Raw genomic sequence first — 15,118 nt, forward strand, 5'->3', positions numbered from 1 at the left:
TATTTGTCGCAGTGTGACCACGAGCAATATTTGTAGAATATACGTTTAAACGTCAATAAAATATACCAAAAATACCAAAAACCCAAGAGCTGCCAGATGGTTACACAGTCCATAAATCGGCGCGTCGCCTTAAACTGGTGGTTGATTCAATGTTTTTCAAGAAATTTCTAGTTTTGATGCGACCGATTAGATTGCCTTATGACATTTTAAATTTTCGTTGCACCAATACAAATTGATAACCATAATTTAATTTACCATATACGACAAATATATTTTGCGCAATCCGTTTTAGTGTGGTGACACTGCCATAAAATACTACAATACTGAGACACAAGCAGCCAAAACGTTAATCGAATGCCACGATCGATAGCAACGAAAAGAAAAGTGCTGATCACTTGCTAGCTAATGCAAAACATTATACACATTAATTATGGTATTTATAACATAAATTGCAATTAAACAGCAATTACAATTGGAAAAAAAATATAAAACGCAATTCGCGCTCCTTTGTGGCACATGCGTAGTTGCTATGAAAGAATTTATCGGCAGACCGCCACAATAACAGCAGCGTTGCCAACCAACGCAATTTAAGTATTTCGATGTGAATGGCCAAAATAAAAAAACAATAACAAGGGCAATTGCGAGAGTGTATAGTGAAATATAAAAAGAAATCAACAATGGCACACGATCGAGAGGTGCTACGCATGATATGGGAGGGACAGATTGGCATATGCTTTCAAGCAGACAGCGATGAAATTGTCGGCATTAAGCCAGAACCCTTCTATTTAATGGTCTCCCGTCTCAGCTATTTGCCGTTGGTCACAGACAAGGTAAGTGGAAGAAGAAGCAGCACTGCGAAAATGAACAAAAACAAATCAAAAAGTTAATGTTTGTGTTTATTTAGGTGCGAAAATATTTTACCCGCTACATTGCTGCCGAGCATCAAGAGGGCGCCGTGTGGTTTGATTTTAATGGCACTCCACTGCGTCTGCATTATCCAATTGGTGTGTAAGAGTGATTGCAATGGAGGGGAAGGAGAAGCTGCAGAACTTTTCCAATTGTAATTAACGATTTAATTAATTACAGGTGTGCTATACGATCTGCTACATCCTGACGAGGACAGCACGCCCTGGTGCATTACCATACACTTCTCCAAATTCCCCGAAGAGTCGCTCGTCAAATTAAACACAAAGTACCCTACAGAAAATGTTGAAATTCTTATTAACTTTTTAACTACTAACGCTTTTTCTTGTAACTTTTTGCAGAGAACTGCTGGAATCGCATTTCCTGTCCTGCCTAAAGGAGGCCGATGTCCTTAAGCATCGCGGCCTCGTCATCTCGGCCATGCAGAAGAAGGATCACAATCAACTCTGGCTTGGTTTGATCAACGAAAAGTTCGATCAGTTTTGGGCGGTCAACAGGCGCCTCATGGAGCCCTACAGCGATCAGGAGTCCTTCAAAAACATTCCCGTGCGCTTCTACAATGACGACGTAAGTTTCATCTTGACTAGTCTTGGCTTCTTTTCTTTTCTTTTTCATGCAACAGTGAAACTTCTTCTCACATTAAAATTGCAAGGCAGTTATATCATATGAATGATTTTCCTCTACAGCAATAGGTAGTTTATTCTGTGCAGAGTATTCATTCATCAATTAGCTCAAACTACTTTTATATTTTCCTTTCACTTAACCTCACTTTTACTAAAGTTGCAGCCAGGACTTAACCTCACTTAAGTGAAAACATACAAGTTATATACCCTATTAATAATGTTAGTTATGTTTTGAATAATTCAGCTGACATAAGAAATTGTAACTGTTTTTGTTTGATTTTAAACTAACTTAAGCTTACTGTTTTTAGACCTAACCTCATTTCTGTATGTTCCCAAACGTACTTTGTAATTTAAAAAGCTAATTATTATTATTTCATTGTGGACAAGCAATTAGCAACAGGGATTTTTACGTGCCTTTCTTTTCTCTTGAACCTCAACTTTGCTTAACTTAATTTTCTTGAAAGGGAATTTTAATTATTTTTTCCTCTTAGCTTTAACCACACTTTCTGTGATCCTAACCTCACTTTAGTTATTTACTGATGTCACTATAATGTAAACAAAAGCATAGACTTACTAAAAGTGGTTAAAGTGAAAAGTGTAGTTATCAATTTTGAATTTATGTGAAGTTTACCTTAAAACTGAAATGTTTTCAAAGGCTGGCAACCCTTTTTTCTTTAAATTAAAGCAAGCTAACCTCACTTTTATGTGTAAACAGTGCTTTAACTAAATAATAATTGAATATCAGGTTAGTAGAAGATAATTAATTGATGTAAATAAGAATTTTAGAACAATTAATGAAGTCCTTTGTAAAAGGTATAGTAACAATTTTCTGTAGCAGATTTAAAAAAGAGTGTTTGACAAATTTTAGAACAATTAATGAAAACTTCTGTGTTCTGTAAAGTATAATCCGCTATAGGGGAAAATAATCCAAAGTGTGATTTATTTGTATTGCGATTGTTAATTTGGGTGTTTTTTATCCACTGCATTTTCTCAATCATCTCAATAGGATTTCACGTACATGCAAAAACTAATATCACCGCTAAGCGAAAGCGGACAAAAGAAGAATCTGAGCGATCTGATGGCCGAATTATCGACACCTGTGCGCAAGGCTGGTAAGTAACAACGCCTACAATGAATCTCATCTCTCTCTCTAAGCTAGAAGCGAAATGAAACAGAACATAACGAAACGAAAGGGATTTTCCGGCTATCAATTACCACAGCGGCGTCCACTCAACTCAAATGGGGCATCCTTAAACTACAAACACAGCTATACTATATAGAGATAGAAGACAGAAGATAGATAGATAGATAGATAGATGGAGAGAAGCTAGACAACGCGACTCGGGTTTTGGGCCACAAAAGGTGCCAGTCAGTCTGGCACGAACAAAAATATTTCTATTGAAAAAAGGCCGAAACCGAAGAACGAAGTCGAAGTCGATGTCGATGTCGAGACCCTGCGGCACTGCCAATCATTCTTCAATTCATCAATGTCGCTTTTGCAGCGGCAGCGGCAACAAAAGACACACAACAACAATAGAGCAGAGAGACTGAAGAGAAAAAAGAAAAAGATAAAAATTATATGAACAATAGCCCCCGGGCAGTCGCAATCCCAAAAGTCCCTCCGTCTCTCGGCTCTCGAGAATTGAACGTGTTGTGTTGTTTTTTTTTTCTGTGTTCCTCCTCCTCCTCTCTGCTTCTTCTTTTGGCCAAGTGTTTTTCGGCCATTCAAACACACAAATGCATTTTCCACTTTTCTACTTTTCCGTCTTTCCTCCACGCACAATGAAAATGCAGTGCGTGTGGATTTTCGTGGCAAGTTCGGCTGGATAGCAAACTGACCTGCGGCGCCGGCGACAAGTGAGAAAGAGAGAGAGAGAGACTGAGTGAGAGAGAGAGGGAGGGAGGGAGAGATAGAGAGTGCGAGGCGGTGGCTTAGGTGCAATGATGGCATTGGGAATTCCATAGCTGGACAAAAGGCGGAACTAAATACCTGCGGCTGGCTGCGGGATTTACGAATTATACTTGCCACAGAGCCAGCACACACACACTCACACACACACACATACAGTCGATGTCGCTTTAGTTGTTCGCTAGCATGGAAAATACTCTATAGAGAATTTTGGTCTTTCATTGAGAAGCGTCGTTGTCCTCGACGTTATCCTTAAACATCGTTTTCGCCCAGTCATCGACGATCCCCGGGGATTGCTGCTGAGACTCGACTACTTGAAGCATCAAGCATCAGGACTCTCGCACGCATCTGTTATCGGGTATTTCCCAAAAACAAAAACCTTACAGACTTTGCACTCTCTAGCCTAGGTGTGAAATTTTTATTTGCATGCTTCAGCCCAAATAAAACTGCACTTGAGAGTGAGAGAACGAGTGAGGGAGAGAGCAAGCACTTAGCAAATCGGAATTTCCCATTTGAAAAAAAAGGTGAGAGATGCCGCATTTCTATCGAAACAAAAGCAGATAGTATAGATCGATGGATGGATGGATACTATGTAGAACAACACGTATTTTCCCAAAGGTCATGCAACGTGACAGTTGCAAACAAAATTCTGTTGTCCTTGAGTGTTGCACACACACACACACACACACACGGCATTATAAACTGTATTCGTGATCTGATCCGGGCATGAATAGCTTAACCAGACTCAAACTCAGACCCAGACCAAACTGGCTTAAATGGGCCAGTTAAATGGAGATTCGGCCAATCGCCAATCTCAGTATTTTTGTGGATTACAATGTCGAAGTTAATTCTTGTTTAGGTCGCACAATTCATTGCATTCGATTAGATTTGATGGAGCCCCTTCTCTAAGCCATATGCTTTAGCACGTTATGTTTGTGATTTAGCACAGATCTTAAAGAAGATCAAAGATCAAGGGCTGTACGATCCCTAGATTTAAAAAATATTACAGTTTTGTAAACTATTTCGTTTGATAATCAATTAAATATTAACACAATCATAAAATATTACAAATGATATTGTAATATATAATATCATATAATATAATATAGAATTATATACACATTTCTTATAATCAAAAACAAACTTAATTTCGAATTTCAATTTCCTAGATATATCATTTCAATTTATAATAGAAAAAGAATAAAAAACATCACATTTATTACAGTAAAAATACAATTCACAAACATTCCCTATACAAAGTTCCCAAAATTTGATCTTTAATCTATTTATGAAAAAAAGCGAATATTTTCTTGCTATTAATCTATTCTTAAACATCGAATATAAATGCTATACAATAATTTGATATAATTGCATTTTAAATCGATTTATTTGAAATCGCATTTTTTGTAGACTGAAATTTATGTCTAACACATTATCTCTAATTCACAATGGAATGCAGACACCCATAAAAGTCAATCTGTATTTGATCAACTATTTATTACTCTTTATTATTATGTGTTCTGACGCATCTTTTATAGTTAACGCATTTGCTTAATGAATGCCAAGACGTTTTATTAAATGTCAGCGATCATTCAACAAATGTCTTTGTATCTGAAATCATGGAAAAATTCGTTTAAAATGTTTACTGTATTTCATATATTTTATATTACGAGTACAATTCATTATTTTTTTTTGCAGAGTAAAAACAAGCACGAAAATTGAATTGAATTTTATATTTATTCATAGAGTTCTTTAAATTTTAACCAGAACTCTTATCTAAAGAGTTCTAATAACTAAGTACAACTTTAAATATTCCGTATTCATAAAGAAAAGAATTCAATTTAAAAGGCTTCTTCTCCCTTAATCTCCATCTAAATGGAAATTGTTCAAGTTTTTTTTTTTTCATATTTTATAAAAATGATCTTGCTAGGAAAATATTACATTATGTATTATGTTACCTGTAATGTACTCAACTGTCCTATTCTTTAACTGTGAAAGAAGTTAAAAGTGTTGACTACTTTATAGAACTAAAGATTATATATTTTATTTTATTTATTTTTATAGAATATATGTACATATTAGAATTTCATATTGCTTATAGTACCCTATGTGTATTTTTGTATCTTATTATTATTATCATTACTATTATTATTATTATTATTATTATTATCATTATTATTATTATTATTATTATTATTATTATTATTATTATTATTATTATTATTATTATTATTATTATTATTATTATTATTATTATTATTATTATTATTATTATTATTATTATTATTATTATTATTATTATTATTACTTTTACTATTACTATTACTATTACTATTATTATTATTATTATTATTACTATATATGGTTTCAATTGTATTGATGGAAAGATTTGCTGAATATTCTTTAACCAACCATCAAACTTTTCAAGTTAAAACTTTCGAGCTGCCTTAAGCAGTTTGAGGTTATTTTAGCCCTAAATCATATTGAGTTTTGTGTGTTTTTTCGCAATTTTGCATTAATTTGCGGAAGATATCAATATAGTACTATAGTACTACTATAGTAGTGCAATAGTGTGAGTGCGCGTCTGTGTGGGGTAGATTTATGCACGCCCCCAGTCGACGATCCATTAACCGCAACGCATTCAATGGATATGTTTATGCGTGTAACGCCCCCCACTCTCCAACCCCCCCTGTCCGTCCGTTTGCTTACTGCACATCGTGCGCTACTGAGTTGTTTATAGTTGAGTTCTAACATTGCCTGTAATGATGATCCGTTTAGCGAGCTGCCCAACCATCCATCCATCCCTCTCTCTCCCTCCCTCTCGCCTTCAGCATTGGCAATTGCAGTTTTTGAAGTAAAAGAAGAAAGAAAAAGTTGCCGCCGCCTTTTGCATCCGCATCCGCCACAGAAACACCCACAAATCACAAATCACATACAAAAACGTGGTCAAACTATGGTGTGTAGTGGGGGAGGGGGGAGAATGCATACCCCAAGGCACTTGCACGTACGTGCGTGTGCTTCTGTATGTGTGTGTGTGTGTGTGTGTGTGTGCGTGTAATGCGTGCATTTTCATAGAAAATTTGTATTTAAATTGAAATGAATTTCAAATATACAATGCAGTCGCCGTGGCGTGGTTCAAAGTAGATGCCATTCCGAGAAATCAAACAGCAGCAACAACAACAACTACGGCAGAGGAGAAGAGAATCTAAGACGCGTCAAAAATAAAGAAAACGCAATGTGCTGCTAGCGTCGCAGTCAGCGTCGTTGGCGGCTCCTTCTCCTTGTGTTTTTTTGTTGTTTTTTTTTGCTTTGCCTTTTGCTTTGGTTTCGTTTTATTTTATGCATTGCGTGAGCGGCAGCACAAGCGTGTGTGTGAAAGAGAGAGGGTGGGGTGTGGAGCAGCAGTAACAGCAGCAGCAGCAGCAACAGCGGCAGCAGACAGGCGCTTTCATGATTTGCCGCCGGCTGTTGACGGCGATTTTGGCGTTCACCGGAAAGCAGCGTCGGCGTCGACATCGGCTTCGGCGCTGCGGCGTTTTGGCTTTTTGAATGCTTACCCACACACCGAGACACACATCTGCACACCGACACGCACACGTACGCATACACGCAGCCAATTGTATGCGCCTCTCTCCAACGCGCTCTCTCAATGTGCTGTGCTCTCTTTTGGCATGTCCCCTGTGTATGTGTGTGCGTGTTTTCGTTTGCATTCGTGTGTTGTTTGTGTATTTGTGTAGGCCGCTCTCGAATGTGTGAAAAGGAAGTTCTGAGATATCACCTCCGCTTATTTGTATTTACACCTCCAAACTGCAGCAAATGCCCGGCCCCCAACCCTGAGCCGTCGGAAATCGCACCTCACGTTTGTGTTTGTATGCGTGTGCGTGTGTGTGTGTGTGCGTGTATATGTGTATTTATCACTTGCTGCGCTGCCCCGTCGCCATCACTTTTTATGATCAGCAGTTTCGGCAGCCGCAGCTGCCGCTCTGACTCGCTTCTCCCCTTCCCCCGGTTGCCTTGAGTCGTGTTCTTGTTGTTGTTCTCGTTGCTGTTGCATTTGCCACCTTTGCATTTGCTTAGTCCCATTTCGACACATTTTCGTTTGCATTTCGTCAATCAGACAAACAATGCACAATGCAATCAGGACCCTCGCTCGCTCTCTCTCTCTCTCTCTTTCGTTCGCTTGTTCTCTTTGTACACCTTTGTGCCTCTGTGTGTGTGTGTGTGCTTGTTGCTCAATTGTTTGCGCCACGCCTTTGCATTTTGGGTGGGCTGCGGCATCGGCTTCGGCAGCTGCAAAAACAAGCCAGCAACAAGTTGATGTCCTTTGAATCCATTTCAATATCCTCTTGGGATCTTTGCCACAAGATTACGCTCTTAAGAGAGCAATCTGAGTTTGCTCTCTCTCTCTCTCACTCTCTCAACTTTTTGGCAATGCACTTTACGAAGCTTCAATGCTAGTCGCTACTAAAGCTTCATCTATTTTAGCAAGCAAAACAAAATGCAAGTCTTAAAAGCTCCGCAGGGTATTTAAGCTTCGAGCAAGCCCAATTCAATAGCTTTTTGGGCACTTATTGAGCTTCTTGTTATGTTGAATTCAATATGTGATCCAATGCAGCTTCGTCACCTTCTCCTGCTCGCACTTCCTGTACTAATCATCTTTTATTTATGTCTACAAAAAAGCGAGAAAGATAAATGAAAAAAAAAGAAGAAAACAATAACAAAGTGTTTCGTCAACAATTTTCTTCATTCGATGAAGTTCATTTCGTCAACAACTTTGTTGCTCCATCAAAACAAACCGAAACTCATTGCAGATTGGCGAATGGCAAATCGCAAATCGCAAGAACGAAGAACTTTGCGTAGGAGAACTTGTACAATCGATGAAGAAGACGAAGCAGCAGCTGAAGAAAACAAGCAAAAAATATATGTACATATGTATGCATGTATGTATACACACATACATAATGAATAATGAAAAAAGCAATTGATTAGCAGTTTTAATGGCGTCACTGAACTGCGAAATGAAAATATGCAATCGATATCTTCGATTGCTGACCGGAACTTGAGCATGTGGCCTGATCGGTGGAGGATTGCCACAATTGCCACTTCGAGCGGTGATCATAAACAAAGATAAGCATATACACAAAAAAAAACGAAGCTTTTACAGCAGATAGTAGCAAAAGAGTAGACGGTGATATTGAGCTTTTATCATTCACGTTTTACGTGTTGTACGCCTTCTTTTAACTATGATTAGTTGAACGCGCCTGAAAGCTCATTGAAGTTTAATGAGCTTTGGCGTTATTAAAGCTGCTTCGTGGATTAATGAGACGCTTTCAATAATATTCAGCGAAAAACAGACTAATTTATGTTTATCTCAACCATTTTGAAATAATTTATTATATTTTTGTATACAGCGGATACAGATAGATTTCATCATTCCATTTTTACTTGTTGTACGCCTTTTTTTTAATATGATTAGCTTAATGTGCTTTGGCGTTATTAAAGCTGTTTTATGGATTAATGAAACGCTTTCATTGATATTGCATGAAAAGCAGTCTAATTTATGTTTCTTTCAACCATTTTGAATATTTTTGTTATACCAACAACAATTGAGATTTTAATTAACAACATATAATTATATTAGCACTGAAAGCTTTGGATTAGCACCTTGACATTGCGTGATTTAGAAATTGATCATATCATAAATCTTCCGCTGCAGTCTGAGGAAGATTCACAAAGTTTTGGCGTCTGAATTCTTCTAGAAATGCAATAATTCATATTTAATAGAAAAGTGCTTTACTTTATTATTAATATTAATCATATTAGAATGCTATAAACTTCAACTTTTTAATATACGATGTTTTATAGCGCTTTCAATTAGGATTATAATTGCTAATAATACTTCCAATACTTCGGTTTAATAGATTATTGATTGTTAGCTAGAAACGCAGCGCGAATGAGTTTTCGGAGCTGATAGCTCCTTTGTTTGGGTTCAACAAACAGATCAAGATCCAAGCGATCTATAATAATACCCCATTATGTTAATCCCAATCTCGCACACGTGACCCAGAGAGCAGGAGGGGAGTGGAAAAAAATGCGAACGAAGGGGGATTGGTCATATCAATGCTATATTGCTGGATTTTATTGGTTTATAGAGCGCAATCTATTAAATTATTATGATGATTGGCTTTCTTATCAGATACGTTGAACATTTCGCGCTGCAATGGTTTATTTTTAGGCATGAGCTATGCGCGCCCTCTTCACCACGACAACACACAACAACCTCTCTCTCTCTCTCTCTCTCTCTCTCTATCTATCTTGCTCTCTCACTCTCACAGTTTTCGATGTGGTTTGCGGCGTTGTCGATAATAAAAATGGGATCAATAAATTGTCAGACTGTTTGGCGCGATTCTTCTCGACATCATTTTTTTCTGTGTTGTTGCTGTTTTCTGTTGCTTAGGGTGGCGCTTCAATGTTGCCCATGTTGCTTCCATTATTGTTATTATTATTATTATTATTGTCGTTGTCGTTGTCGTTGTCGTTGCTTCCATTGATAATCACGCGTCGGCAAGATCATAAAACATGTCTCTTATAGATCGTACCCATAAAGCTCGTTAAGCTGTCTTGTTCTCGCCTAATTAATGATCGTCGATCATGCGAAATTGCATGGATTGATTCCATTTTATGGGCTAGCATTTGCAATCAAAAGCTTCAAGCTGAAAGCTTTCGTGATTTATATCGTACAACTTTTCTATAAACTTAATGCACTTTGAGCAGATTTTAACTTCATTTTTTTTAGTTATCAATTGTTTTGGGTGCAAAGCTCTTTTTACAATTCGTTCGATAAGCTTGGAACACACAACAAAGAGCTTTTATTATTAAAGTGCAAGTTAGATGCTCAGTTTTTCATTGAACTAAGTCCGGGCTTTGTTGATCTCTGTTTGAGTGCAAATATTCCGTTTCTTTCTTACAGCGATCAGTATCAAGTGAATGAATCTTTAGCGAATTGCTGTCATTTCGCTTATCGCTAGACTATTTTCATTCAGCGCGTTTTTGATTGATAACTCTAGCTTGAATTTGTTTTGTTTTGCTTTTTCTTTTACTTACAAGATGCACTCTGATTAGCCAACGAACCAAATAGGGAAATACTTGCGGCATATTCTTACTTTATATGGTGTTGAGTTGAATGAAAAACGTTTGATAATCCAACAGAAAGATTATATATTTATTTTTGAAAGTTAATATATCATTTAAAATTAAGAAGATAACTTAATTCAAATACTAGAAACTTTTACTAGTTTTCAATGCGGTCGTTAGTCTGTAAAGTTAGGTTAGGTTATTAAGCGGTAGTCATGCTAAATTATTGCACAAACTTGTTTTACAGCTCTATAAAGTATTATGCCCAACTTTCGTAACTATAGCACTTATAGATTGTGAGATATAGCTGTTAATATGAACGGACAGACGGAAAGACAGAAAGTAATCGGAAATGCTTCCCTTTAGAGATGGCAACGGAATTCTTGTGCTTTCGCTAGAGATAATTATCGGTACATATAGGAGATATATCGGCGTATGGCGTCCTACTTGAACTCCGGCCACTGGCTGTTGCACAAATCTTATCGCATACACTCATTCCGTTGCTTCCCAGTGTAGCATGTAATCAGGCATTATCAGAGCAAATACTTCTACATGATATGGTATAAGTGTGTGCTACTTACTTATGACTGCGTGTTGTGTAGGTGTCATTCTCTCTCTCCCCCCATCTCTCTCTCTCTCTGTCTCTCTCTCTCGCTTTTCGTGTATGTGTGTATGCTGGGCGCAATTCAACTTTCGAACCAATCTATAATTACAATAGACCAGCTATAATTATAAATGACGAAAGTCGCCCCGAAATGAAAACACAACTCAATGATCGTCCACTTGAGATTCAATGATTCGATGGCGGTGGCGAGGTGAAGTGAAGTGAAGCGTTATAGCGGTATTGTTATAGTAAGTAGTATATATAAAGTATGAGTACGATTGTCGATTTGTCGATTCGTTCGTTGGTTGGTTTCGTTTCGTTTGGTTTGGTTTACGATCTCGCAAAGTCTCGATAATGCTAGCCGTGATTTATATGGCAATCAGATGGCCATATATATGGAGCACAGATTATTCCAAGTGGGCGCCATGGGCTTAACCTCAAATACTACAACACTTTGCAGTAGTTATCGATAACAGTGATAGTGCGATAGCTTGAATTTGTAATTCGCATTTTATCACACAACATAACCTCAACATGTTTACGTGCTATCGATCAGTTCTTTACTCTTTACTTTATTTATGAATACAATTGCTATGTAAAGATTAATGAAAAATAAATGAAAATATGAAAATGAATTCATATAAAAAGAAAGTATTCTTATTCATATTTAGTTATCTTTCAACTAAAAATATTATATAAATTTCTCAGAATTCCCCACCAATACCTATTCACTCTGGAATCTTTCTATAATCTATCAATAAATCATAAGCTCGTTCCTTGATTCATAGATTAAGATTATGATTAACAATTAATCCACTTTATTTATTTCTCCTTCGCAATTCTGAACTTCTTACAGTTGGCTTTCGCACACATGGCATCGATCTGCACGAGGAAACACAACTGCAATGGATGTCCGAGCATTTGAGCTATCCCGACAATTTTCTGCATTTATCGGTTGACTACAAGAGCATATAATCGAGGGGATCGTGCGATCGTTAAGAGCGATCTGCCGATCTGCAGTGAGAGCGACCAGTGAGCGATTTCAGGCGATACCCAGGGCCGATCTGGACACAGACACCCGGATCGATATACACTATAACAAATACAATTAACTAATTAGCTAGTAGGATTTTAGCATTAAGTTGAATGTACAATACAGCATATTATTATACATACTTTACGGACATTAGTACTAAACTGATCGATGTACCATATTTATGCAATAATCTATATATATTTATACATATATATATATACTACTAGCTTGTTTTAGCATTTATACGTAACGCATGTTGTTTCGAGCAAAAGAAATGAAAGAAAAATAAAATGCCAAAAAAACAAAAGCGAAAACGAAAAAAAACGATTAACATGAAAACGAAAAGGAAACTTAAGAGATTTACACGTCAATGCGATCGATCATTTTCTCGTATTTGTTCTCGCATTATTCTCTCGACAGGCAGTTCGTGCTATTTATAAGCCCTTCACAACGGGCCAGGCGACTCAACTCTGGGCCCAGGAAGTCGCTCGACAAACCTCGACCCAACAACAGTCTTTGGCTTGGCTGGCTGGCAAAGGCATATCGAATCGAAAATAACCCATAAACGGTTATCAATTTCACGCACAACACACACGATATTGAGCGTGCTTCACCGCCGAATACGGCATGCACTTCTCTGATTTATCGATCACTCGATCAGTGATCGTTGGATAAACTGGAGTGTCGAATATTAACTTGTCGATCAGTTTCATATATGTGGAGATCAATTGATAGCGCAATATTATTATGATAAGGGATATAGTTTTAGCATTTCAGTTATAGTGCAGTTTCTGGTGAAAGTTATCGATTTATCGATCAGCTGTACGCATGTGTATGCAATGATCATCAATAGTCATCAATATTATATTTCATGGATTACCTATTCAATTGTACTGCCCTAGGAGTTATCGCAGAAATAGGAGTTATCGATTTATCGATCACCTTTATATATAGGTAATGTATTGTGATTGGTAGTGATATATTATTTTGATATTGGAAACAGCTTTAACCAGTAATTTGCAGTACAGTTTCTAGTGGAAATGATCGATTTATCGATAAGATTTATATATCGATCACGTATATAGATTGGTAGTGATATCTTAGACATAGATATAGAGAAAATGGTTTAACTAGTAATTTGCTGTACAGTTTTTACTTCTATAAGGCCAGTGGTTGAAGTTATCGATTTATCGATCAGCCCAATATTTATGTTAAAGCCATCCATGGATATTGTAATACATATTTAATACATGTCCGATATGTTAAACATTTTTAGCTATTTATTTACAGTTCAGTTTCTGCCTTGATCAGAACATTAGTCGAAGTTATCGATCACTTCCTAAATCGGCTTGCACCTATAATTGCAATTAATGACTTTGTTTAAGATCGCAATTAATTTTTGTGTTAGCGACCCAGAATTATCCCATCGAAAGGATCAAAGCAATAGCCCTCTTCCGACTTGTTTCTAGAAACTGATCAAACAAATGTGCAATAAATTATATGGAGCTTGTCGCGACAAAACAGATAAGACCCGTCGTTAGAGTATCTATGATAGGGGAGTACAAGACAAACAAATAAATAGAAGAATAAAGAACAAAAATAAAATAACAAAAAAGTACCATCGAAGGGGCTTTGCGTTCGCTTTCCGTTGGTCGGGTTCATTGATTAGACCACTCGCGATTTTTATCCGTTTGTCAAGATAACGGCGACCTTACACAATATTTCAACCAGTTTCAGTTTTGTTCGTTTTTTCTTTATATATGTACGCTTTTTTTGTTGTGCTTTGTAGTATTAATATTATTATACCTATTTTCATTAATTATTTGAAGAGCATCGATTTGAAAATGTCACAATTCTGCGTTGGGTGAATCGACTTTTAGTCTGGGGACCTAAAAATAGTCAACGCCACTTGAGAATGATTAATTCGATTATGATTATGATTTCGATTATTATTATTTATCTAGGTCGTTAAGTGAAATGGAAAATATTGAAATAGTACTTACTCCTCCATCGATGACAAACCACTTGCTCACTCAGATGTTGACATGATTGATCCGCCCCGATCGGGTTTTGCATGTTTCCCAGTATGCGTCTAATATATAATTTAGCGGGAGATGGAGCATATATTTGTCCATTTGGTCATTGATCGATCCGCTCACTTTGCTCTGTCCAAAGAGTTGGTTGCGGTCTCTCGATCGGCGGAAGGCATTCTCAAGTGGAAGCAATAACTTATGCGCATAGAGCACACAATAAACAATCGATTCATATGCCAATCGACATGAGCCGTTCGATGCATCATTCCGCCAACTAACCCAACTAGACGTCCATCCTCCTTGAGTGTTGATCGAGCCCCTCGATAGGCCCCTCGATCGAGTCCATTTCGTTTGAATTCGAGTGCATTAACAATACGTGAATCATTTGAACATCATTTTATTGCGATTCCAACAGGAACTTACTACGAAATGTAAAACGCAGAGGCTGGCTTAAAAGGTTAAAAGGAAATAAGGGCGGTACCATCGCAAGGTCGCTGGTTTGTAGCAGAGGGAAAGTCCTTTACAAATAGTTATAGGTGTTCTATTTGAATTAACATATTGTAAAGAAAAGTCACATACTTATTTTCCTTACTAAAGCCCAACTTGGCTCTTAACGCTCCTTTCACTCTGGTAAAGCTGGAAGGCTGTGCTAGTCAACTTTTTTAATTGCCCATTAAAGCTAAGAAATGTATTTAATTTCTAGGAAGATTAGTCATGATCACGATCACGATCATCAAAAATGTATAGATTTTATTGCGATTCCAAGAGGAACTTACTACGAAATGTAAAGCTCACAGGCTGGTTTATGGCTAAAAGGGAATAAGGGCGGTATCACCTCAAGGTCACTGATTTGTA

At 37.1% G+C, this 15,118-nt stretch overlaps 1 protein-coding gene across 1 annotated transcript; it reads left to right on the top strand.

The window, feature by feature from the left end:
* Window positions 1–609: 609 nt before the first annotated feature.
* Window positions 610–12,537, top strand: LOC132796080 (autophagy protein 5). The gene is made up of 6 exons (XM_060807115.1): window positions 610–830; window positions 905–1,004; window positions 1,087–1,192; window positions 1,266–1,491; window positions 2,554–2,659; window positions 12,051–12,537. The coding sequence occupies exons 1-6, from the start codon at window positions 678–680 to the stop codon at window positions 12,167–12,169; spliced, it is 810 nt and encodes a 269-aa protein (XP_060663098.1). The 5' UTR covers window positions 610–677; the 3' UTR covers window positions 12,170–12,537.
* Window positions 12,538–15,118: the final 2,581 nt, after the last annotated feature.

The sequence above is a fragment of the Drosophila nasuta genome, chromosome X (genome assembly GCF_023558535.2).
Source record: "Drosophila nasuta strain 15112-1781.00 chromosome X, ASM2355853v1, whole genome shotgun sequence".
Classification (NCBI taxonomy): Eukaryota; Metazoa; Arthropoda; class Insecta; order Diptera; family Drosophilidae; genus Drosophila; species Drosophila nasuta.

Excerpts from the sequence above, each read along its gene's own strand:
- LOC132796080 (XM_060807115.1), top strand. The coding sequence starts at position 678 with ATGGCACACGATCGAGAGGTGCTACGCATGATATGGGAGGGACAGATT. Across the intron at positions 831-904 it reads TGCCGTTGGTCACAGACAAG|GTGCGAAAATATTTTACCCG; the intron begins GTAAGTGGAAGA and ends GTGTTTATTTAG. Across the intron at positions 1,005-1,086 it reads GCGTCTGCATTATCCAATTG|GTGTGCTATACGATCTGCTA; the intron begins GTGTGTAAGAGT and ends AATTAATTACAG.